The sequence below is a fragment of the Herpailurus yagouaroundi genome, unplaced genomic scaffold, assembly GCF_014898765.1.
Source record: "Herpailurus yagouaroundi ecotype Mexico unplaced genomic scaffold, PumYag 249, whole genome shotgun sequence".
Taxonomy (NCBI): domain Eukaryota; kingdom Metazoa; phylum Chordata; class Mammalia; order Carnivora; family Felidae; genus Herpailurus; species Herpailurus yagouaroundi.
Window position 1 is genome coordinate 77,898 of NW_024412466.1, and position 23,730 is coordinate 101,627.

General features: G+C 63.5%; 1 protein-coding gene across 2 annotated transcripts; it reads left to right on the top strand.

The window, feature by feature from the left end:
* Positions 1-201: 201 nt before the first annotated feature.
* On the top strand, positions 202-22,175 carry TRAF2 (TNF receptor associated factor 2). Of its 2 annotated transcripts, XM_040460234.1 has the most exons (11): positions 202-412; positions 7,968-8,177; positions 9,017-9,095; positions 9,330-9,428; positions 14,123-14,284; positions 15,291-15,365; positions 16,831-16,905; positions 18,306-18,653; positions 19,138-19,315; positions 20,741-20,889; positions 21,468-22,175. In XM_040460234.1, exons 2-11 carry the CDS (start codon positions 7,990-7,992, stop codon positions 21,684-21,686), a joined length of 1,572 nt encoding a protein of 523 aa, XP_040316168.1. In that variant the 5' UTR covers positions 202-412; positions 7,968-7,989; the 3' UTR covers positions 21,687-22,175. The 2 variants fall into 2 exon arrangements, with proteins under 2 accessions (XP_040316168.1, XP_040316167.1); XM_040460233.1 differs by lacking the exon at positions 202-412 and having other exon boundaries at positions 19,144-19,315.
* Positions 22,176-23,730: the final 1,555 nt, after the last annotated feature.

Consider the following 23,730-nt stretch of genomic DNA (forward strand, 5'->3'; position numbering starts at 1 on the left):
GGGGGCGGTGGCGGTGGCCAGGGCGGCGGCGGGCGGCTCCGGGGAGTCAGGGCCCCGGCGGCAGGGTCGCCGCCCCGCGGGCCTGAGGGGATTTTTCGGAGCCGGGCAGCCGGAAACTGAAAGTCGGAGCGGGGCCGGCGCAGGAAAGTTCGCGAACGCCCGCGGGCGTCCACGGCGGCTCCGGTCGCGGGCCGTGGCGCGGGGTCCCCACGCGGTGACATGCGGTCCGCAACGCCCCGGCCCACTGTGCGAGGTCACGGCCGGGGGGCCACGACCCGGGGTCACAGCGTTCCACCCACCAGCCTGGCTGCCTTGAACTTTGGTTGCTGGCCTGTGCGCCGCGTACCCCTTGCCTTGACCCCAGCTGTGGGCTCCCCTGCGCCTACCTGGTGCTCCCTTCTTCCTCCGAGAGGCGGGTCCACCTTTTCTCACCCTGTTGCGCCCTCGCCCCTGCGACTTGTCCCGGAGGTATCAGTGTCTCCAGCCGCCTGTCTTCCTCACCTGCTCTCTCGGTTCCCTGTCCTCAGCCCCCCTCCCCCCCCCCACCTCCTGTGGCTCCGGAGCCTTCACACTTGACCCTTGAACATACAAGGGGGTTGGGGCGCCAACCCCCCCCCCCCCTCCCTGCGCAGTTGAAAATCTGCGTGTAACGTTTTTTTCTTCCTTTCTTTTTTTTTGAAATGGGAACGCTTCCCAAATTTTCGGGTCATCGTGCAGAGGCCACACTAAGTGCTGTCTCGTTCCAGTTTTCGGACGTGTGCTGCGGAGTGAGCACGCCTGTGACTCCCGCCTTCACTTAGCTAGCAGCCTGCGGTTGGGCAGAAGCCCTGGCCATCGTGCGAAGAGCCGGCTGCCCCAGACCTCCTTGTGTGTGGTGTGCCGGATTCTGACCGTGCGTGCGTTAGAGGAAGATGGTAAAATCGTAGGGAGGAGAAAGCACGTTTACTGCAACGGGCTGTAAACAGTCTGTGCAGAAGCGGATCCGAGCGGTTCAGACCTACGTTCAAAGATCAGCTGTCACACTAGGGTGCCAGTCACAGACAGCACTGTCGCGTCCTGCAGCCTGTGAGTAGAGGTGGGGTGTCCCGTGTGTGGGCAGGAGCCCGGTGAGCGTCCCCATGATGAAGGTGAGGCCCAGATCCTGGAGTGGGGCCGCTCGGAACTGTCCGTGGAGGAGCCTGGGACAGAGAGAGTGTGTGTGAGAGAGAGAGAGTGCACGCCAGCGAGCGAGCAAGCCAGCGAGTGTGGGGCAGAGCACGGGGGGGCGTGCTGGGCCAGCGCAGCAGCTCTCAGCAGAGGGGGCATCTGGAGGGCAGTGGCGTCTGTCGACTCGGTTGCTGGTTTTAGGTGCAGGTCTCAGTCAACCCGAAATTGTTGCTCGAGTTTTATTTTTCTTGAACAGCTTAATTGCAGTGTGATTTACGCACCACGGTATTCGCTAATGCTTGAATCAAGAAACAAGGGGCGCCTGGGTGGCTCAGTCGGTTGAGCGTCGGACTTCAGTCCAGGTCATGATCTCGCGGTTCGTGGGTTCGAGCCCCGCGTCGGGCTCTGTGCTGACGGCTCAGAGCCTGGAGCCTGCTTCGGATTCTGTGTCTCCTCTGTCTCTGTCTCTCCCCTGCTCACACACTGTGTCTCTCTCTCAAAAATCTTAAAAAAACAAAAATGCTAAGAGTTGATTTGTTTAAAGCCTTTGGAAGCCACAGAGCCCCCCAGTGCTTCTAGAAGTGGTGTCTCCACGCATCTGAGCAGACGCAGATCTCTCCCCTCTCCCCGGACACCTGGTTCTCAGAATAGAGCCCAATCCCCGTGGCCGCAGTCCCCAAACGCATGCACTGTGACCTCGGGCCTCTGTGCTGGTCCGGTGCCTCCGGTGCCCTGCTGTGTTGTGTCACAGATCTCTGCATCCTGTGGTCCTGTCCTGTTACCTGCCTCAGTGTCCTGGGAGGGGGGACGGCAGGCTGTAAACGCCCGTGCCATGTGATGGAGAGAGCCTTGCTGGCTCCCTCGGAGGGGGCTCCAAGGGGAGGGGGCTTTCAGCCAGGGGTTCTCTCTCTCGAGCGGTTTCTAAACTTCCCAGGGAAATAAATGCGAATGTCACTCGGGGACCATGTTCGTCCTGCAGTATTGGTCATGCTCTGGGTGCTAGAGCACAGGATGTGCCATACTCGCTGGTCGCCGGAGAACGCATTTTCTCTGGGAGGATAAAGGCCTTTTCACTTTGTGTTTTGAGGGCCGCATCTGGGTCCCTCTCTGGCGGTGGGCAGTTGCCAGGTGGGTTTCCACGGCGGGACATCACGAACATGCCCAGAGGCCAGGGCAGGAAGGTCCAGAGAAGAAGACCCGGAAGAAATTACCCACACACCCCGCAGACGATGCCCAGAACGGGGAGCACATCTTCGTCGTGTTCTGGAGTCCAGGCCCGTGGGCGGTGCGCCATTCTCCTTGCACTGGGCCCGCTCCTTCATGGGCATGCGTGAACCACTCTCAAGCCTGGTTCTTGCGTCCACAGGGAGGACATGTCCCTGTCCCGCCACAGGGCCTCACCCCTGCACAGAGGGTGCTGAGCCTGGGAGGAGGGTGCAGGAGGCAGGCTCAGCGGAAGCCGTCCGGGGTCTGAGCTGCGACGTGCGAGCTCTGAGTGGGAGCAGCATCGGGGCCGCGTCCCCTGCGGGGCCCAGTGGGCAGCGGAGCAGGTGACCTGGCTGTGGTTTAGGGAGGTGAGGACTCAGCGGGTGGGGGGTAGGAGGAGGATGGGGCATGACTCTGAAGGGACACTTCATCCCGGTTCCGGGCTCGGCGTGCCCCACTTTGGAATGGTGTGGAGGAAGGGCTGGCTTCACGGGTACCGGAGCCCTGCACCCCGTGCCCAGGCCTGGGTCCCTCCTCCTGCCCTCCCAGTCCCTGCCTCCTGGCGCTTAGCTTTCATTCCAGAGGGACAGGCCCACACAAGGAGGCCAGCACGGTGCGGTGTCGGTGACAGGTGACAGGGAAGGCCTTGCTGAGAAAGAGATGCTGGGACGGGCAGGGTGGAGGAAGGGTGGAGGCCCAGGCCTGCCTGCAGCAATGTGGTCAGATTCCAGGGGTCTGTGGAGGGTAGAGCCAATGGATCTACTGATGCATTGGAGACGGTGGATGAGAGAGAGAGACCGTGGTCTCTGAGGATTCCACTGGAGCGACCGAAGGGGGGCCCAGCTCTCCAGGGGAATGCGGATGTGCAGGCACTCACGCTCAGAGGTCGGGGAGAGGGGAGGGGAGCGGGGTGGTCAGCTGGGTCAGGTGGAACGAAGGGACAGTCGCTGCATCATGACTGATCACCTTGTCCCTGCCGAGGGCCCTGGTTTTTAGTCAGAGAGACTCAAGATCAACATTTAGGTGGTACGAAGGCTCGCGCGCGCCAGCACCTAGGACCAGAAACACGTATCGCGCGCGCCAGCACCTAGGACCAGAAACACGTAGGAGCGCCTGGGTGGCTCAGGTCACAAACTCACTGTTCATGAGTTCGAGCCCCGTGTCGGGCTCTGTCCTGACTCCCGGGAGCCTGGAGCCTGCTTCGGATTCTGTGTCTCCCTCTCCCTCTGCCCCTCCCCTGCTCGCACTCTGTCTCTCTCTCTCTCTCTCTCAAAAGTAAATATTAAACACACACTCACCCACCCGCAGTGTCTGCTCATAATGCCTTAGTTTAGAGCGTCGGCGCATGTGAAGGTGTCCCCGTGCTCTGCACCCAGGCCGGGCCCCGGGCTTGTGAAGGGGCTGCCGCCAGCTCCACCTGCAGCAGAGGAAACGGCAGGGCAGCACACGGTGCCAGATGCACCTCTCTTTCGGGGCTTCTTCCTGTCAGAACCTGACTTGCGGGTTCTCTGCAATTAAAAACTATTTTTTTTTACTATTTATTTATTTTTGAAATAGCGCGTGAGTGCGCGCGAGCCCGGGAGGGGCAGAGAGGGGCCAGAGGGTCCGAAGCGGGATCCATGCTGACGACGTAGAGCCCAGTGTGGGGCTCGAACTCACGGACCGTGAGATCATGAGCCGAGCCAAAGTCGGGTGCTTCGCGGACTGAGCCACCCAGGCGCCCTGCTCTACCATTTTTAGTATCGCGAGACAGAGTTATTTTGGATAAACGCGTACGGGTATATGTAATTAGAGATTTACATCTTTTTCTTAATCTTTAGAATTTATTTAAGCAGTCTCTACACCCGGTGTGGGGCTCGAACTCACGACCTCGAGATTGAGTTGCACCTCCTCGACTGAGCCAGCCAGGCTTCCCGAAACTCCATCTTTTTCTTTGGAAGTTGAGGCGCACGTACAGCAAAATATACAGATCCTGGGGGTACAGCTCGGCGCGCGGTCGTCTGCGTACCCGGGCCTCTCCGGCACGTCTGCGTTTCTATACTCGGCGCTTCTGACGCCAAACGTGGCATTCCTGTGACCTCTCCTTGGGTTCACTGAGTCTAGAGTGGCTCACAGAACTCAGGGAGACACTGATTCCGTGCAGAGCCAGGTGGGAAGATGCACAGGGCAGGTGTGGGGCAGGGCTGCCAGGCCCCCACGCCCTCCGGCGCGCCAGCCTCTCGGCACGGTGACGGGTCACCAGTCCGGGAGCGCTCTGAACCTCCCTGGTCCGGGTGTTACAGGGGCTCCTTCGTGAAAGTACGATCGATTGCCTTATTGGTCATGGGTGGTTAGGTCAGTCTCCGGCCCCTCTCCTCCCTCACAGGGGGCGGGCGTGAAAGGGGCTTATGAGTCACAGAAGATGCTCCCTTGGCCCCGTTGCTCTGGAAATCCCAGGGGTTTTAGGAGCTCTGTGCCAGGAACCAGGAAGGAGAGCAGACGTCTCGTGTGCCCCAGGCTCGTGCAGCCAGACGTCATCACTTCCCAGCTTGTGTTGTCGTGGGCTGGTTTGCCTGTTCTCAAACGTCACATAACTGGAACTATTCTGTAAATACTGTCTCGTCTCTGACAGAGATGCCCTTTTAACAAAATGTGAATCTGTTGTACGGAAGTTAACTGGAGCTTGTTTTGGGGGAATCAGTTAGTGTGAGATCCGGGGCAGACTGCATGGGAGTCCTCGTTCACACGTTCATTGCCAGTGGAGTTGCTCTGGTTATGAGCAACTTACCCGAGAGAGTCAGTATTTGGGAAATAGGCGGGAAGCTTGAAAGGGCCAGCAGGATGTTGAGGTTCCGGGTTGGGGTGCCCACGAGCCCCGAGTCCTGTTCTCCCGTGGCCACCCTGCCCACCGTCCTTCGTGCCTGTGTCGGGGCTGCTGACTGCGCTGGTCATCTGGGGAGGCCCAGATGGGTGGACATGTGCAGGCCGCCAGGGAGTCAGAAGTCCAGGCGCGGGGATGGGGAAGTTTTCTTCTGTGGTCGGGGCAGGCAGCCCGCCACGGCGGCGGGACTTGATGTCTTGATGGCCTTCAAAGCGTTACATTTTGGGGCAGTGCTTTTGAGTCTCTGTGATGTCTTTCGTTGTGGTTTGTAAAAGTTAAAATGCATTATAAACGAGATTTGAACACAACGTTTAAGGTCGTGAGCACTGAGAACTCCCCAGGCGTGGCATGGGCCGCGGCGGGACCCGGGGGCTGGTGCTGTGGCGCTGGGTGGAATCCGTGGGTCCTCCAGGGCCTGTCTCCGCATTTAGGACAGAAATACCGATCCCCGCCGTCCAGCTGTGTCGGGTAGTAGTGACCGCTGACCAGGCTGTGTTCGCGTGGTCATTGAGGCCTGGCCAGAGCTGACAGAGGTCAAGGCCAGAAAGAGACCACCCGTGTGGGTCTTGTACGTCTAATGGGAGCATAAGCTGATGGGCTAGGGCAGTGGGACCTGCCAAAGAAGGTGTGATCAGTCGGCCAAGAAGCCGGGTCTGGTTTCGAGAAGACAGAATGTCGGTGCCAGAATAAAGCTGTGTCTCACAGACTGTAGGGGAGGCTGCTCAGTGAGGTTTTCAAAAGAAAGCATCACCGTAATCCTCATACTGTCACGGAGCTGTTGGTTTCTTACTTGAGTCTCCTCTGCCCCCGTGTAACACAGTCGTGTGCTTACGCTCCTTTGCTTTTGATGTTGGATTTCATTTAAGGTAATAAATACAGAGTAGAGACCTAAAGCGTGGCTTTTTTTTTTTACCAGTGATTTTTAAAAATTTTTTAGTGTTTATCTTTGAGAGAGAAAGAGTGAGTGTGTGTGTGCGTGTGTGTGTGTGTGTGTGTGTGAGAGAGAGAGAGAGAGAGAGAGAGAGCGCGCGCGCGAGCGGGGGAGGGGCAGAGAGAGAGGGAGACCTAGAATCCGAAGCAGGCTCCAGGCTCCCAGCCTTCGGCACAGAGCCCGACGCGGGGCCCGAACCCACGAACCGCGAGATCATGACCTGAGCGGAAGTCAGACGCTTAACCGACTGAGCCACCCAGGCACGCCCCCGCTAACATAGTTTAGAGCGTTGATTTGTACGTCGTTGATGGCTCGTGAAATCACCTCGTGAGAGTAAGTGGACTTTCACGAGCCCTTCGCTCTTGGTAGTGCTTCTGTGTAGCACATCCGGACGTGGCCTTGAGAGGCGTGGGCTGAGGGGTCCTCCCTCCTCGGCTGCCCTGGCCTGCACTGTCGGTGTCTACCGAAAGGCTTTAGTAAGTGGCGCCTCGTAGCGCTTCTGTGTGCCGTCGGGCTCGAGAGAGTGAACTCCCCCGCTTGTCAGAGGGACAGATGGATGGGGCAGGGGCCCAGACACGCCCACACGTGCTGAGAGTGTGTGGACCAGTGAGAGGGCGCCGTGGCCTCCTGCCAAGTGGCCTCGGGCACGACACCTCATATGTCCTGTGGTTGGAGGAGTAAATGCCTGTGTGCTCTGGCACGCGGCCCAAGCGAGGCCTCGCCGACTACGAGTCCAGAAGCCTTGGTTGAAAGTGGCTGTGCCCGGCAGATGGGAGGCAGGGGCACACCGTCTGTTGCTGCCTCCTGTGGTGTCACACCAGCTTAGGACAGGGAAGACGGCCCCACGAACGTTGGAAAGAGGTGTCATTTCAGAACATCCTGGTTCGAAAGTTGGCGTGTTCCCCACGCACATCCATGAGAAGACACGGGGGTGTGTTTCCAGGGGCGTTTGGGGAAGAAAGCTCTTTGGAGCAACTGCAAACGGGCCAGGGTGGCTCTGAGGTCAAAGTGCTGCGTGTTCGGGTGGCACCTGGGTACTTGTCCAGCTTGGAGGGTTAGCAGGTACGGTTCTCTCTGGCTTTTTGAGATGCTGGTTGTTGATCTGTGTGTCCCACGCAAGGGGTCAGAACACTGTGGGAGCCTCTCCCCTGTCCTGGGAGCTCGTGTGTCCTGGGAGCCTTGGCAAGGCCTGGTGCACAGCGGCGGGCAGCTCTCTAGAGGGGGCACCCTGGTGATGGTGGCCAGGGAGCAGAGCGGTGGTGCCCGGCAGGCTGCGTGCCTGCTGTCAGGGGTGACGTTGGAGAGGCCGACGCGTGGGGTGGCCGCGTCCTGGGGGCTGCCTAGGGCCCGAGCACAGGCAGGTCAGAATTTGCTGCCCGCCAGGCTGATCTGTAGGAGGTCTGGGGGAGACAGGAAGGCACGAGGATAAGGGCTGCCGATGGCTGTGCAGCCAGAAGGTGGCCTCCCCGGATGCCGGCACTCGCTCTGTCCGCGGGTCAGCGAGCCGGGCCAGGCGACCTTGAGGACGGCCTGTTGGCCTGGGGGCTCTGGAGTGGGCATGCTGGCGCAGCTGTGCGGCGTGGGCAGAGCGCCACCCTGGCCGAGCCTCGATTTCCGTGTTTGTGGTGGGAGACGGGACTAGATCGTCTGCAGAGCTCCCCGTGGTGCTGAAATCCTGGTTCTCCGATTCCAGACCGCTGTTCGGCTTGGCGACCCCGACCCCTCACCGCCGGGCGAGGGCCATTTTCCGCGGGGGGTTCTTCTGCAGTCGAGGCGGCTCTTAGGCCCCTGCGTGACCCTCTCCTGCCCTGTGCTCTTCCTTAGGACGTGGCGGTTCGCGGCTCCCATGGCTGCGGCCAGCGTGACCCCTCCCGGCTCCCTAGACGTGTTGCAGCCTGGCTTCTCAAAGACCCTGCTGGGGACCAAGCCAGAGGACAAGTACCTGTGCTCGGCCTGCAGGAACGTCCTGCGCAGGCCCTTCCAGGCACAGTGCGGCCACCGCTACTGCTCCTACTGCCTGACCAGCATCCTGAGGTACTGGGGGCCGGTGGCGGGTGGCAGGTTGGGCCTCGGGTTGGGCCGTGCTCCCGGCGACACCCCCCGAAGGCAGAGGCGCACTGCAGATAGGAAAGTGAAGTTAGCGACCGAAGAGGAGGAGTCGCGGGTTGCCGGGGCAGCGTGGACACAGGGAGTGAAACGAACACCACGAGAGCCCGTCTGCTGCCACTGCTCCCTGGGTGTCCGTGCGCGTCATGTGGGCACGAGACAGCTGAAAATCACACTTGGGGCTCATGTTGCGTGTGCCTTGGAGGCACATGTCCCCAGGAGCTTGTGAAGTCTGGTCTGAGGGCCACTGGCATGTCGAGGGCCGGTGGGTGGGCCCAGGGAGCCAGCACCTCACGCCTGGGCGCCCGGCTGAGCCACCAGAGAGCACCTTTGTTCACAGCGGGAGGGTCACCGTTAGAGGATTGGAATCCTCTCCCCTGTTTTAAGTATTTTGTTTTTATTTATTTGTTTCCTTCTTAAGGTTTGTTTTTGAGAGACAGCATGAGCAGGGGAGGGGCGGAGAGAGAGGGGGAGACCCAGAATCCGAAGCGGGCTCCGGGCTCCGAGCTGTCAGCGCAGAGCCCGATGCGGGGCTCGAACCCACAAACTGTGAGATTGTGACCTGAGCCAAAGTCGGACACAACCCACTGAGCCACCCAGGCACCCCTAAACGTCTGAAACATTGGACGTCGACGCGTGCTCCTCCTTGATTCCATCTCAGTCTAGAAAGTGCAGAATGGGGGCGAGGAGTGGCGCTGGGCGGGCGGCCTAGTGCTCTCTGCTCTTTGCAGCGGGTTTGATGGCCGGCCCCTCGCTTCTCCCCCCAGCTCCGGGCCTCAGAACTGTGCCGCCTGTGTTCACGAAGGCATATACGAAGAGGGCATTTCTATTTTGGAAAGCGGTTCGGTAAGTGAAAGTCTTTAAGCAAAAAACGTCAAAACACAGAAAACGTTTCGAGGTTTCCTTTAGTGACACCAATGGCCTCGTGGCGTTCCGGCAGCTAGGACCCGCCCTCGCTGCCCCGGTGGCCGCTAGAGCTTGGGGCTGCTGCGTCTGCCGCTGGGCCTTGTTCTGGAAGGCTGGTGGCGGGGCAGGCAGGGGGCAGCGGGTGGAGGCCTAACCTAGGAATGCTGTCCTCAGGCGTTCCCGGACAACGCTGCGCGCAGGGAGGTGGAGAGCCTGCCGGCTGTGTGTCCCAGCGACGGCTGCACCTGGAAGGGGACCCTTAAAGAGTATGAGGTAGGGGCCCCCGCACCGGCTCGGCCTCGAGCCTGGACCCCATCCCCAAAGCAGCCCGCAGAGCCCTCGGTGAGCCTGCCGGCTGCAAGCCTGGCTGACGTCTGCAGAGGAGGCGGCGGCTGCTGACGACCCACCCGCGTGTGGACCCAGGGGCCCGGGGACTGTGGCCTCGGGTGGGGCTTGCACCTGACCGGGCCCGGGGTCCTCAGCTGTGCAGGGCTGTGGCGGGTGGCAGCGAGGCGGCCGGGTGCGCTAGGACCTTGTGCTGGCTCTGTGGGGCTGAACGTGCAGGAAAGTAGTTTTCTTGCTCGGTGGGATTTTTCCGTGAGTCTTCGGACTAGGGCTTTCTTTTCTCGAACTGTCTAGACGTTGGACATTGCAGGAGTAGCCACGTTCGAACTGCGATCACAGAAAGGCATCTGGCCAGTGACAGGGCGGTGGCTGCTGTTCCCATCCTGCCGTGGCCTGTCCCAGCCAGGCAAGGCTAGTGTGCGTCCCTGCGTTGGTACAGCGGGGCCTCTGTGTGACCGGACCTGCCCGTCCTCGTGCAGCGTCCACAGCTCGCTCGCTCGCTCGGCCGTCCTCTTAACTGGCGCAGCCCGCTTACTCGTGCACAAATGTCATGGCAGCCGAGCGTCCGCCAGCTGACGGTGGGACAGACGAGACACGGTCAGTCCACACCACGGAATAGGATTCAGCCGTAAAAGGGAGGGAACAAAACGGTGACACGTATGAACAGACCTTGAGGGTACTCCGTTCAGTGAGAGGAGCCCGACTTAGGGGACCGGTCCTGTGGCCATCCACTCCCGTGACAGCCCTGAAACAGCGCAACCCAGGGAGGCAAGAGGCGGCCAGGCCGCCGCCAGGACAAGAGGTTGGGACTGGCATGGAGCGGCAGGTGGGGCTCTCAGATGGGCAGCCCCATAGGCGAGGCTGGAGAGGCTGTGGGTACGGAAGCCTGGCTCTCCTAGGCTCAGGCTCAGGAGCTAGGCCTGCCCCGGGCCCCGGGCCAGCCCCAGCGTGGGGTGGGCCCTGGGCACTGAGTCGTGACGGCGAGGGAGGGCCCATCGGGTCTGAAACTGGGACCCGGGCTCCCGGCCTGTGTGCCGTCCTTCCCTCGTTCTCTTGACCCACTAGCCTTTTTGGTCTTCGGGCTCTCAGCCGCGTGTTTCCAGGGGAGCGGCCTGGCCGTGCCCAGGGAGGAGCCTCTGGTGGGGAAGGTGAGACGTGCTGTCCATCTAGCAGGCGCCTGGGGCCTCGAGTGGAGCAGCTCTCGGCTCCCTGCACCCTCACCGCTGCCTTCCTGGGAGTGAGACCCAGAGGCTCCCGGCCGTACCCGCACAGCGGGGCGGCCCTGCTCAGCACCACAGGCCTGCAGCCGTTACTGCCCGGGGCTGTCCCGACAGCAGGCCCTGGGGTTTGGGGTCTCTCCCGGGAGGGTGGGAAGCCCGAGCAGGCTCTGGGGGCTGGTGGGCCCAGGAAGTAGGCACAGTGGGCTGTGCTGCCTTCTGCAGGGACCCAGAGACCCCCTGGGGACAGGTGGAGTACCTCCCCCCCCCCTCCCCCCCACCTCCCGGTCTGGAAGGCCGGTTTCTGCTGCCTCCAGGCCCGCGGTGTGGGTGGGCGGTGGCTTCGTGGGCCTCCGGCTGAGGGCCAGGGACCGCAGCCAGCCTGTGGGCTCGGCCACGGCCCTGCAGGCATGCAGGCTGGAAAGTCCCTGGCTGGCCCGGAGAGCCCCGGAAAGTCCCTGAGAGGGTGGGTTCGGTCATGTGGGAGGGCGGGCGCTGCTCTGGGACACTGGGCCTGGCCTTTGGTAAACCCTGTCCCTGGCTGTGAACGTCACGGGCCTGGGTGAGATCAAGGCCTCTGTGCACACCGTCCTCCTCTCTGAGCCAGCTCGCTGCCCTTTGCGGGGCTGGGACCAGTGGTGTTGTGAAATGCTGGCGCTGTGGCTGAGCTGTTCGGAGAGTCCCGGTTAGCCTCTGAATATGTTTTTCCTTTGCAATAACGCCTGGTATTTTCTAAGAGCTCAATAATTTAAAACTCCAGTTCAAAGATGTTAGTGGGGCGCCTGCCAGGTGCCAGAGGTGCCCGTGTGCACAGCCCCAGGGCCGTTTCTCTGGGGGCGGGTGCAGGAGCCTGCGGCTGGAGGCAGAGGAGGGGCCGGCTGGCAGGGGGGAAGCTCTCCGCTGAAGGCGGGATGGGGGACAGGGGTGACTAGTGGTCACAGTTGAAAGGTGAGACCGAGTCAAGCCTGCTTGATGTCCCGCACATCCCTGTGAATTCAGAGTCAGCACAGCTCTTTTCACCGAGACGCTTAGTTTGAATTCTGGTTGAATAAAGGCTGATTTCTCCAAGGCGTGTGCTTCTCCCTGAGTGGACGTGAAGGTGGTCCCTCTGATCCCTCGAGGGTGGTGGTGCTGAGTGCCTGCTCCACAGAGGCCCTGGGATGATGAACTCAGGCCTCCACCGTCAGCCGGGCCCAGGGGCGGCCGTCAGCAGGGGGCTGCATGCCCTCAGCCCTCCCGGGGGTGCCCACTTGCTCTGTGCTTCCCTTCGGGCTCCCATGTTATGTGTTAACACTCCTTTAATGAAATCCAAGCACCTCAGCTGTGGCCGCTGTATCTTTTCCACTCTGAGCCGTGATCATTTCTGAGACTTGTCCTTGGTTCATTTCGAGTGTTTATGGTGTACCTGGTGTGGTTGCTGGATCGTGGTGGGGTATGTGACATCCACCTGCCAGCGCCCCAGGGACCCTGCGGCAAGTGCGGATGGATGGTGGGGGACCGGGCCGTGTGCCCAGCCGGGAGCCTTCGAGCAGCTGTGGGCAGGCAGCGGAGGAGCCCAGGGGCTGTGGGGGCGCTTCAGGGAGGCCGGGCGCAGGCTGTGAGGACCCGGGCTTTGTGCAGCCGGGCAGTCCACGACGTGTTCTTTAGACAGGCTGGGACCTCACCTGGCAGCATATGGGGTGCTCCGTCGGGCTGCCGCGGGGTCACCAGGGAGGCTGGCCGGGAATGTAGCATCTGGTCTGTATGTGTCCCCGTGAGAAGTCAGAGGGCAGGGGTGCCTGCCCCGGGAGACTGGTGACGTGGGGTCCGCGAGGAGGCGTGGGCGCCACCGGACGTGACATCCAAAGTTTCCACGCCGTGCGGGAAGGACACCGCACGTGTTCCGCCTCCCCGGGGCTCACCCGTGGCCTCTGCCCTGTACGCGCTGGGCTTTGGCGCCAACAGCCAGGCCCCTGGCGCGGGACGGAGACACGACCACCCCGTTCCCCAGTCGGGAAGAGCAGGTCGGAGGCTCCCCTGCTCCCCTCAGGGACCCCACAACCGGGATTCTGCAGGGAAACCCCAAAGACCACGCCCCTCGGGCATCGCAGCCCCGAGCTGCCCAGCCTGAACCTCGCTGGAGTGGCTGAGCCTGCTTCTGCTCTAGCTGGTCCAGAACTTTCCTCTCTCAGCCACCTCTGCCTCCCCGCCCGGCAGGCCCCACGTTGTCCCTGATGGGGCCTCGTGTGTCCTACCTACAACTTAGCACCGTGCTGAGAGTAGCCCAGGGGACACGTTCTGTAGGAGTGGACGCTTACCGGAGGCCCTGGAGGCGGCGGATCCGCGGGGGCGGGGGAGGGGAGGGGCCGTGTGTCACAGGACAGAGTCCAGTCTGGGAAGATGAATACGTTCTGGGGACGGACGCACGACAATGTGAATGTGCTCGATGCCCTCAAAAGCAGTTAAGATGATAAATTTGTGTCGTGTGTGTTTTGACACAATAAAAAGGAGGGCAGACAAACCTAGAGGTCTCTCCACCCGGCTCCCCTCTGCTGTTCCCCTTGCTGGGAACTTCGCGCCACGCCCGCAGGGAGTGCCAGGCTGGTCAGGGACCGGCGCCCTGGGGGCACTCCTGCCTCTCCCACCTTCCCCCCACCCACCGGCTTCTCTGCCCCAAGCCCCTCCCACAGCATCGTCCTCCAGCTGAGGTTCAGCCGGGTTCCAACCGGTTTCGACTCTCCCCTGCTCTCCCCTGCTCGTGGCTCTGTGGCTCCAGTCGGGAGACAGCACATCCCGCCCTCCTCACTGCACCTTCCTCCTCCGCGCCGGGGGGGAACCCCTGGCCGGGCCCTGCCTCCCGGGTCGGCACGTGCCCTCCCCAGGCCCACCGCCTGTGGGCTGTCAGCGCGGGCGTGGGATGAGCGGGTGGGCTCCCCGTCCTCTTCCGCTCGGTCCGGCCGCTGTGGTCCGTCCTCCCAGCACATCAGCCCTCATCACTCCTGTGCCTCCTGTCCACCGAGAGCCTGCCCCGCTCCGGGCCTGGCCGCCCTGCACCCAGCAGGCCGGCTTCGGCCCTCCGCCCTCCCGGCCCTCCGCCTCGGCCCGGGCTCCGTGGCCCTTCTCGCTCTCTGGCCAGTGATCCCGTCGTCCCCGAATGTCAGTCTGGAGCCTCGACGGGGTGGGATGTCCCTGGGGTGTCACGTGGGTGGGGTGCAGCCAGCTAGCGTGGAGTCCCCCCGCCCTCCCCTTTCCGGTCTCACCTGGAGCACGGGCGTCGGAGCGGATGAGTGCCCGGTGCTCGTGGCTTCGGGACGGGGCCCGGCGCCCGGCGTCGGAGCCCGAGCGGAGCCTCAGCCGGGACGGCCGGCTGTGTGCGCCCCGTGTCCGCCGCGTGCCCTGTTGACGCCGTGCTCCCTTTGTTGCCAGAGCTGCCACGAAGGACACTGCCCGTTCATGCTGACCGAGTGCCCGGCGTGCAGAGGCCTGGTTCGCCTCGGGGAGAAGGAGCGGCACTCGGAACAAGAGTGCCCGGAGAGGAGCCTCAGCTGCAGGCACTGCCGGGCGCCCTGCTGCTGGGCCGACCTGAAGGTGAGGGCGTCCGGCAGGGCTCCCCTAGCTCCTCGAGCCCCAACGCTGAGCCTGCCGGCCCGCCGTCGCGGCCGCTGTGGCGTTTTCGCCGCGTCCCACCAGTCCGTCGCTCGCAGCCAGCTGGGTGGAAGGTGCCTGGTAGGAACTCGGGCGGATCTGAAGGCAGAGCCGAGTGGTTTTAAAAACCCGTTTTATTTTAGAAAAACTCACACGGAGGGAGCCGCAGCGCCAGGCCTGGGCCACCCTCCCTGGAGCGTGCCCGTGTCCCCACGCGCCTGGCACCACGTGGCTCCCCCTGCTTGCTAGGGGGGTCCCAGGCTTTGTGTCGTGTCTTCTGGAAACTTTGAGAATGTGTTTCTGAGCACGTTTGCTCTTAGACCGCTGCACATGCCACCGTCCCTTCCGGGTCTCAGCGGCGACTCCCCGCCATCCCCGGCTCACTTGGTGCCCGTGTCTCCCGACATCTGATTTGTCGGGATCGGGGTCCAGACGGTCCCCACGCTGCATCTTGATGATGTGTCTGCAAGGTCTCTTTAATTGTGCTCTGCGGGGCTGCTTGTTTTTTTTTTTTTTTTTTTTTTTTTTTTTTTTTGCCGCTGTTCCTTGAAGAAGCTGGGCTGCACGTCTGTCCTTGCTGTGCCCCTCAGACCCCCGTTCTATAGACCATCCGGTCCAGAGGCCCGAGTGCGTCCACTCGCGGGGCATCTGGCCGCTCACAGGGCCAGGGTCTCAACGTCCCACGGCCTTGCTCCTCAGTGGCCTGGTTTCAGTTCGGGTGACCAGCAGCGGTGCTCTGCCCTGGTCGCCGTGGACGGCTTGTCCTCATGTGGCCCCGAGCTGCCAGATGGAGAAGAGGGGGTTCTGCTCTGACCCTCCCAAGTGACACTTGCGAGTGCCCGTGGGAGCTGCCCCGTCAGGGGTCTCGGGAGCCACGACCCCGGAACGAGGCCACGAGGTGGCAAGGGTGACCTCACACACGCCCCGGCTCCTGACCGCTGTCTTTCAGGCGCACCACGAAGTCTGCCCCAAGTTCCCCCTGACCTGTGACGGCTGTGGCAAGAAGAAGATCTCCCGCGAGAAAGTAAGTGGTCTCCTGGCGTCTGTGACGACGGGGCGGGGGCGTGCGCGTTGTGCCCCGTGCTCAGTGGTGGCCCGTGGGCCGCTGTTCTGTTACGCTTCCCACGATGGAAGTGACCCGGCCCGGGAGAAGTCGCACACGCCTGAGATCCTGGCCGCCGCTCAGTCTCACCCCTGCGCACACGCTCACCTGCATCCAGAACCCTGCAGGGCTGGGGGCAGGCTCCGAGCTCCCTGTAAGGAGAGAACGTACTGCGGGTTCATACTGACGCTTCCAGTTCGGATTTTTGCCTGATTCCGTGTGATCTCAGCCCTCTTGCCGCGGAGCGTCTCGGTGCCGGATCCCCTCGGCCTGGTGGCTTACGTGTGCCGCCCCGGCCTACGGCTGCTTTCACAGTGTCGGTCGTGGACCACGCTGGCGGCCTCGTTTCTGGGACTCACGCGCACGCCTCTGCTCTGGTGGCCCCGGGAGGCCGTCTCGGTGCTGAGCTGCCGTCCGCCTCGGCTTTCTAGTCTGACATCGCCCTTTACAGACGGACTGGGCTTCGAGTTTTGTAAACCGGTCGTGCGGGTGCCTGGTGGAAACCGGGGAGAGTGTGCTGACTGGCCGAGCGCAGGCCCCGCCCACAGGCACCGTGACAGACCCCCGCGGTGGCGGCAGATGGGGGTCTCGGGACTCCCATTTCCCCTCTCCCGGCGTGGGCCAGGCTGGGAGCTGTTCGCTCCGGGCTGGCCCTCATCCCTGACCGGGAACATCGGGACTCCCGCCCGCCTCTTGCAACGGGGGGAGACTCCGTGCTCCTTTTCTCTGTGTTTGACGCCCTAAGTGTCAGCAGTGGTTTGGGCCACGGTCCCCTGTCCTTTTTCTTAGTTTAACGTTTCATTTATTTTTATGTGGCATTCGTACCTCTGACGGTCTCTCTCTTCCACGGTCCTGGCAGATGGAGGCAGAGGGACCGCTCGCCCTTGCCCACTTACGAGTGCCCCCCTCCTCCCTGGTCTTTGCTGGCGGAACGTGCCGCCCGTGTCAGTGCCCGGCGTGTGCACGGCCGGGCTCTCTGGGTTCCGCGCCTGTCGGCGTCGGCGTTGTCATGTGCCAGCACCGCGCTGGTCCGTCGTGGGCGTCTGACCCCCGGTCAGGCCGGCCCCTCCTCGCTCCCAAGGGCCCGGGGGCCCTCGACGCAACGTGTCCTACGAGCTGTGGTGGAGAGACTGGGGTGCAGAGGCCCGAGCACGAGACTGGGCGTCTGCGTGTGTTCTGAAGCCCTTGGCCTGCACCCACCTCCCTTCGTTGACACGCACGGGCCACGTGGCCACGTGTGCGTGCGCGTGTACTTGCACACCTGTGGTGGGTTGTGGGCCGTGTTCAGCCTGAGACCGCAGGGGCCGGGCCGGTGGGGGTGGGGTCTGGGGAGGGGGCGGTGGCAGGGAGGAGAGAGTAAGGGCACCGATGGCGTCCGTCCTCCCAGTTCCAGGACCACGTCCGGGCATGTGGCAGATGCCGAGTCCCGTGCAGGTTCCGTGCTGTCGGCTGCCCCGAGATGGTGAGTCCCGTGGGCCCTGGGTCCGTCCGCTGGGGGCTGGGCGGGTGCCCGTCGATCCTCGTGAGTGGGCGGAGCCTGCAGAAGCGTGCCGCGTGCCCTCTCCCCGAATGCCGGGTCTGCCGAGCCTTCAGACTGGCCTCCTGGTTTCCCTCCCGTTTCTGCTGCCTCGTCCACCTGCTCGGCCGTCAGGTGTCCCAGCCTCAGTCAGGGCTCGCGTCCCTCTGCTGAAAATGCCCAGGGCCTTGTACCTCCCTGGTGTCCGGTGGGCGTTTCTGGCCTCGGCCGCACACTGTGACATGTGCCCACCCCCCTGCCCTTCCCAAAAAGAGCACCTCGTGTCACCGGCCTCACATCCAGGGCAGCCAGAGATCCGTGCGGCCTGCACACAGGTCCTGGACCCACCTGCCTCCCCTACTTCCGTGGCCTTTGTGGCCCTGGCTGCCTCTGACGTCTCTGCACCAGTCACTGGCTTGGCCGTCCTTGGGCACACTGACCCGTTCCCGCCTCAGGACCTTGACCTGTCGTCAGCTTCCGCGCAGCTCCCTCAGGCCTGGGCGGTTCTCCGTCCACTTGGCCTCTACCGTTTTCCCTGACCGTCTGTCCCCCAAGGGGCTCTCTGAGGGCCTGGGGAACGGCCGGTGCTCTGTTCCTCAGAAACTTCCAGGGGTGGTAGCCCCGGCTGTGCTGTCACCTGGTGCCTTGACACCCGGTGTCTGGTGTCCCCTCCCACCATTGCTCATTGTTTGGTGACGTGGTGGCGGTCCATTCCCACGCAGGCCCTGGGCCCCCCCCGCCCTGGGCGCCGCCCGAGGCCAGGCCTGGCCCCGGGTGCCGCAGCCACCGTCCTTCCAGCGGCCAGAGCCCACCGCGGCCTGAGTGCGATTGCCGCTGAGGGCGCGTGTCGTCTCGAGCCTGTTGACCTCATCCTGACCTGAGGCCTCACACACGCCCCTCCGGATTGGCAGGGGCGTCCCGTCAGAGCCCCGCTGGGGAGCTGCGCCCTGGGCGCTGTGCCTCACGGGGCCTCTGTTCTTTCCTTCGTTTGGTGTTTCGGGAGCGTTTAACTTTTTTAAATTTGTCGTGAAGTCTCAGGAGAAATTGGCTACCGGGTCAGAACCGTACGATAAAGAGGATTTGAAGAAGCTTCGCTTTACTAGTCCCCCCCACCCTCCACCTCGGGCAGTTTTAAACCGTGTCTTCTTTCCTGTTACTTCACATAAAAGCAGACGAGTCACCAGGAAGGTTTGGATTTTGGAAAGACAGTGATACCAGCGACAGGTGACGTGCCGGCAAGTGAATGACGCGGTGGCGTCGCCGCACCTTGCGGCACGTCCGTGGGGCTCTGGCTCCGAGCCGAGTGCCGGTGCGGCGCCGTGAGCCTCCCCGTCTTCCCTCTGCAGGTGGAGAGTGAGAAGCAGCAGCAGCACGAGGCCCAGTGGCTCCGGGAACACCTGGCCATGCTGCTGGGCGGCCTCCTGGAGGCCAGGCACCCGTCGGGGGCCGATGGCCGCTTCCTGGGCCAAGGCGAGGTCGGGGGCTGGGAAGCCGACACACTGCACCCCGAGGCCGAGCTCCCCAAGGCCGCGGAGCTCCGGCAGCGGTGTGAGGCCCTGGAGAGGAAGACGGCCACCTTCGAGAACATCGTCTGCGTCCTGAACCGGGAGGTGGAGAGGGTCGCCATGACCGCCGAGGCCTGTGGCCGGCAGCACCGACTGGACCAGGACAGGATCGAGGCCCTGAGTAACAAGGTCTGGGCCCGGGGCCCCCAGGGCTAGTCTGGGCGGGCCTCAGGGCATCACGGGGCCTCGGAGCTGGGATTTCAGGGATGGCACCTTGAGTTCTAGCGTGACGCTCCTCCCGCTTCTCCGCTTCTGGGTCTGAGCCGGAGTCCCTCTCGGAGCCGTGTGCACCGATGGGCCTGACGTGGGGGTGCTGGAGGCCTCTGGGAGGTGGCCCCTTCTCTCGGGCCTGTGGGTTCCACGAGTGCGTTTCCTGACACTGAGCTCTCGAGTCTCGGGCGCAGGTGGGGTTGGGGGTGTTGAGGGGACGGAGCTCCCCTACGAGCTGAGCCCAGTCAAGCCCCGGGCACTGGGAGAAGCCGTCCTGCTCGAAGTCGGTGGAAAGGTGGGCACGGGGGCACTTCCCTAAGCGCCGTCCCGCGAAATGCAAGGTGGCCTCTGAGGCCCGCAGCCCCTCCCGCCGGCACCCTCACGGGGCCCCCTGCGCCCCCAGGTGCAGCAGCTGGAGAGGAGCATCGGCCTGAAGGACCTGGCCATGGCCGAGCTGGAGCAGAAGGTCCACGAGATGGAGGCGTCCACCTTCGACGGCGTGTTTATCTGGAAGATCTCGGATTTCGCCAGGAAGCGCCAGGAAGCTGTGGCTGGCCGCACGCCCGCCATCTTCTCTCCAGGTGCCCTTCTGGAACTTGTCCTCAGAGCTGCTGGTGTCCGAGCTACCCGCGCACCCTCGAGCTGGAGGCCCCCGCTGTGCCGGCAGCGCCTCCGCGGGAGGACGCGGGGTGGGCGGGTGGCCGCCTGGGCCGGGGAGTCCCCTCACGCACGGAACTTCGGGCGGGTACTCGCAGGGGTGTTCCCTGGAAGGCACCGCTGGGGAGAAGGGGGCGCTCGTCCACGCGGCGGGCTCCCTTGCTCTGCCAGGGCCACGTGCGGCCCAGGGCCCTTCCTGCCGAGCCCGGCCCCCCACCCCACGGGCGCCCTTTACCGTTTACTTCGGTGAAGTTGCTACCGTGGTTATGTGTTCGGAGCCCGGGAGAGCGGGGGCAGGGGCGGGGCGCCTCTCCTGCTGGCGGGTACAGGGCCGCAGGCAGGCCCGCCCGCGACCGCGCCATCCCCCGTGTGGAACCGGACGCTCACGCTCTGTCTTCCTGGCTGGGACAGGCGACTGCCGCGTGGGGAGCGGCGTGTTCAGGAGGCCGGCCCCTCTGCACTGGATGCGAGCAGGCAGCTCCTTTTGCTAGCGCGTTTCCTCGGGAGTGGGAGCGTGCCTGCCGATCAGCTTTCCTCCGGGTCCAGCTCTGGCGGAACCTGATAGAGAACGGAGCGTGAGCTCCAGCTGGGGTGGCCCTGTGACACGCCCCCGGGAGACGCTCATCTGTGCTCAGGCAGAGCTGCACAGCCGGAGCGGGCTGGTGTCCGGGGAGCTGAGGGAGGGTGGTTTCTGGGGCCACGGGCAGGAAGGCCGTGAGGGCCGCTCCTGGGGGTGCCCGGCCTCGTGCCGTGTCTGGGCTCCTGCGTGTCTCTGGGCGCCATGCTGGATATTGGGAATGTCGCCTCTGGCTTGTCCCAGGGTCTCCCCCACTGTGCCCTTTCCCGGCCCCGGCTCAGGTCTGACCCCGGCCTTTTGACCCGAGCCCAGCCCCCCCCCCCCCCCGCCCCGAACTTCACGGCTGGTTCTGTTTTGGGGTTACATTTAGAGTTTTTAGAAATGCTGTTTTTTAATGTTTACTTTTGAGAGCAGGTGTGAGTGGGGGAGAGACAGAGTCGGGAGGGCGGACAGAGGCTCTGAAGCGGGCTCTGTGCTGAGAGCAGCGAGTCTGACGCGGGGCTCAGATCTGTGCGCGAACTGTGAGATCATGACCTGAGCTGAAATTAAGACTTGGACGCTCGACCAGCTGAGCCACCCAGGCGCCCCTAAAAGCACTTCTTCTAATCACCTATTTTTCTTTTGGGCGTTTGTTCTCGCTAGGAACTAACTGCGTCCTTAGAGGAGAAGTACGTGCCCCCAACCTGGGTGTTGTCCCTGCGTTTCTGTTCCTTGCGGGGAGCACGAGCCCTCGGCCTGGCTTCACTGACGCTCCCTCCCGTCCCCCCTGCAGCCTTCTACACGAGCAGGTACGGCTACAAGATGTGTCTGCGCATCTACCTGAACGGAGATGGCACCGGGCGCGGGACGCACCTGTCTCTCTTCTTTGTGGTGATGAAGGGCCCCAACGACGCCCTCCTGCGGTGGCCCTTCAACCAAAAGGTATGCGAGGCTGTCCCAGCAGCTGCTCTGGGGACCCCAGTGGGCGGCAGGCTGTCAGGATGGGCCCTCAGGCTCCTGGGCCCAGGGCCTCCACGTGGCTCTGTCGCTGCAGTGGAGCTGGGGCGCCACCCAGTCGGCCCCGGGGCTTCCGGCCACTTAGGGCCAGCGGTTGCAGATGCCGCCTCGGGGCTGGTTTCAGAGGAAGGGCCACGGCTGGAGGCCGCACCTGAGGCTCTTGTGTCATAGTCGGGCTGAGGGATTGGAGGTGCCAGTGCCGGGCCAGCCCCGTGGTCTTCCTGGTGGAGGCAGCGCATCTGAAAAGTGCTGTTCCTCGGGGAGGGCGGCAGGTATTCTGTGAGCCCTCTGGTAAGGAAACGTTTGCCACGTGAACATAAGAAAAGGCACCACGATGCAGCTCCACGTAGCCCGAACTGTAGCCTTGGGTCCCAAGGGTTGGTCACAGAAAGTGCCGGAGCGCAGATCACCCAGGTGGGGTTGACACCCGGTAGCCGTGGAGCGGGGGGGGGGGGGGGGGCCCGGGACTCAGCGTTGTCCCTCCGCGGGGCGCTCTCCCCCAGGTGACCTTAATGCTGCTTGACCAGAACAACCGGGAGCATGTGATCGACGCCTTTAGACCCGACGTGACCTCGTCCTCCTTCCAGAGGCCAGTCAGTGATATGAACATCGCGAGCGGCTGCCCCCTCTTCTGCCCCGTTTCCAAGATGGAGGCCAAGAATTCCTACGTGCGCGATGACGCCATCTTCATCAAGGCCATTGTGGACCTGACGGGGCTCTAGCCGCCTCTCCCCAGGGTCAGGGGTCAGGAGCAGCTGGGCCCGGCGGCTCGGTGAGGAGCCACCACGCTGGGCCTGAGCCTCGCTGCGGGTGGGCGCCTGCCGCCTTCGTGGCCCACCGGGACGGGGCCGCCTCCTGGGAGAGGCCGCTCAGCCCGGGCTGCGTGGGGTGGGCTGCAGGCCCGTCGGTCCCTCCGAGGGCTGTCCGTGTAGGTGCTCGGGGCGGAGTGAGCGGAGCGGGCAAGGTGGGCCGGCACCTTGTCCTGCCCTTTGGCCCCCGGAGAGAAGGGACGCGCTCAGGCCTGGCCGCTGCTCTGAGGAGAGGTCCTGCTGTGCAGGCCAGCGGGCAGGGAGGGCGCTCTGTGTCCTCAGGGCCTCCAGTCAGCCGCCCCCGGGGCAAGCGTGGGGTGCCCGTTGGGCCCTGCTGTGAGACGTGGTGCGGTAGCTGCCCCGTCGGGCTGTGGAGGAGTCGTTATTAAACTGTTAAATCTCTGTGGTGAGTGGTATCCGTTTGCCTCTGGCCTCGGTGGCATTGACCCTCACAGGGGCCTCCTGGCTCTCTGCCGTCCCTCGGTCCCTTCCCTACAAGTGCCCTGTCCCTTCCTGCGTCACCAAGTCCCTGAGCAGTTACGTGGGTTTCCTGACACTCCATGCTTGTTCCTGCAGGCCTTGCGGAAGCCAGCCGTTCTCCTTTCTGGAATCTTCTTTGCTGGCCGGCTCCTCCTCCCTCAGGCCTCCCCAGGGGCTGCCTTGAGAGCAGGTCCACATGTGGCCCCGGCCCCCCCCCCCCCCCCCCCCCCCCCCCCGCAGGGACCTCTGGCCGTGGAAGAACGGCCAGTAGCTTTTGCATTTGGGGATCCGACAAGCTGTGTTGCCTCCCCGGAACCGGGTCTCCTCCAGAGCCAGGTGTTTCCTCCAGTCGGCAGCCAGTGGTGCCAGCCCCCAACCGCAGACCCAAATCTCAGCTCGAGCGGGGGCCTCGGCCCCACGGGGTGCAGCGCTAGGGCAGACTCGGGGTCCTGGCCGCTGGCTGTGTGCACCCGGGTCGTTCCAGAGGGCCAGGCTGGGGGCTGCCCCGGGGGCCTCTGTAGAGAACATGTGACGTGTCGGACTCCCCCCGACGTCCCTGAGAAGTGACGAGACACGAGCGCCAAGAGGAAAGAAACCGGCCCCTGCGGCCACCTCCGAGGACACAGAAGTGCACACGTCCCGCGTCGAGCGCGGTGGTGTCGAAACGTGGCGGAGAAGCTGACGTCCTCCGAGGCCCTTCCCGCTGAGCTCTCCGGAGCGGCGTCCTCACGAGTTTGTGTCTTTTGTTTTCTCACAACCGAGACCTCAGCGCCGTCTTCGCCATGTGAGCACCCCGCTTGCCCCCGCCGCCCCCAAGCTCCCCGGCAGGCCGCCCGCGTCCACGGCCCGACCCCCCCCCCCCCGGTGCCGGGCTCCCTGAGGTGCGCAGGCTGTCGTGGGCGAGAGGCCTGTGGGCCGCGGGCCGCGCCTACTCTGCTCCTGCAGAACGCAGAGCATCGCCTGCCCTTGTCCACTTGTCCGCTGGGCTGTCGGTCTCGTTTTCCTGCCGGTTGGCGAGAGTGCCCGATGCTCCCGGAGGCCGGTTGTTAACCGTGTCAGGAGCGTGTTTGCGACGGGAACCTAAGGTGTAGAATTTCCTTGGTGAACCGTGCTTCTGACCAGCTTATTCAAGAAGTCCTGTCTTCCCAAGGAAACGTTCGGGTATTTTTTCTGATGGTTTTTAAAGCTTCGTCTTCAACACGTTGGGCTTTACTCGGGAATTTGTTTATGGGGTGTGTACATGCGTTTCATTTTCTGTTAGGCCGGCTGGGTTCGATCAAGTGCATTAGTGAGTTTCCTTCCTTTTCGTCAAACCAGAACTGTAAGGCGAGAGGATTGGAAAGGTTTTTGCCCACGGGAACAGGGTGAGGGAGAAGTGAACAGCAGAAGGAAGGTGTGACCTTGTTTTGGAAGGGGGAGGGCGGGTTGGGGGGTGGCCAGCGAGCAGACGAGGGCCCTGCCAGGGTGCCGGCCCGCG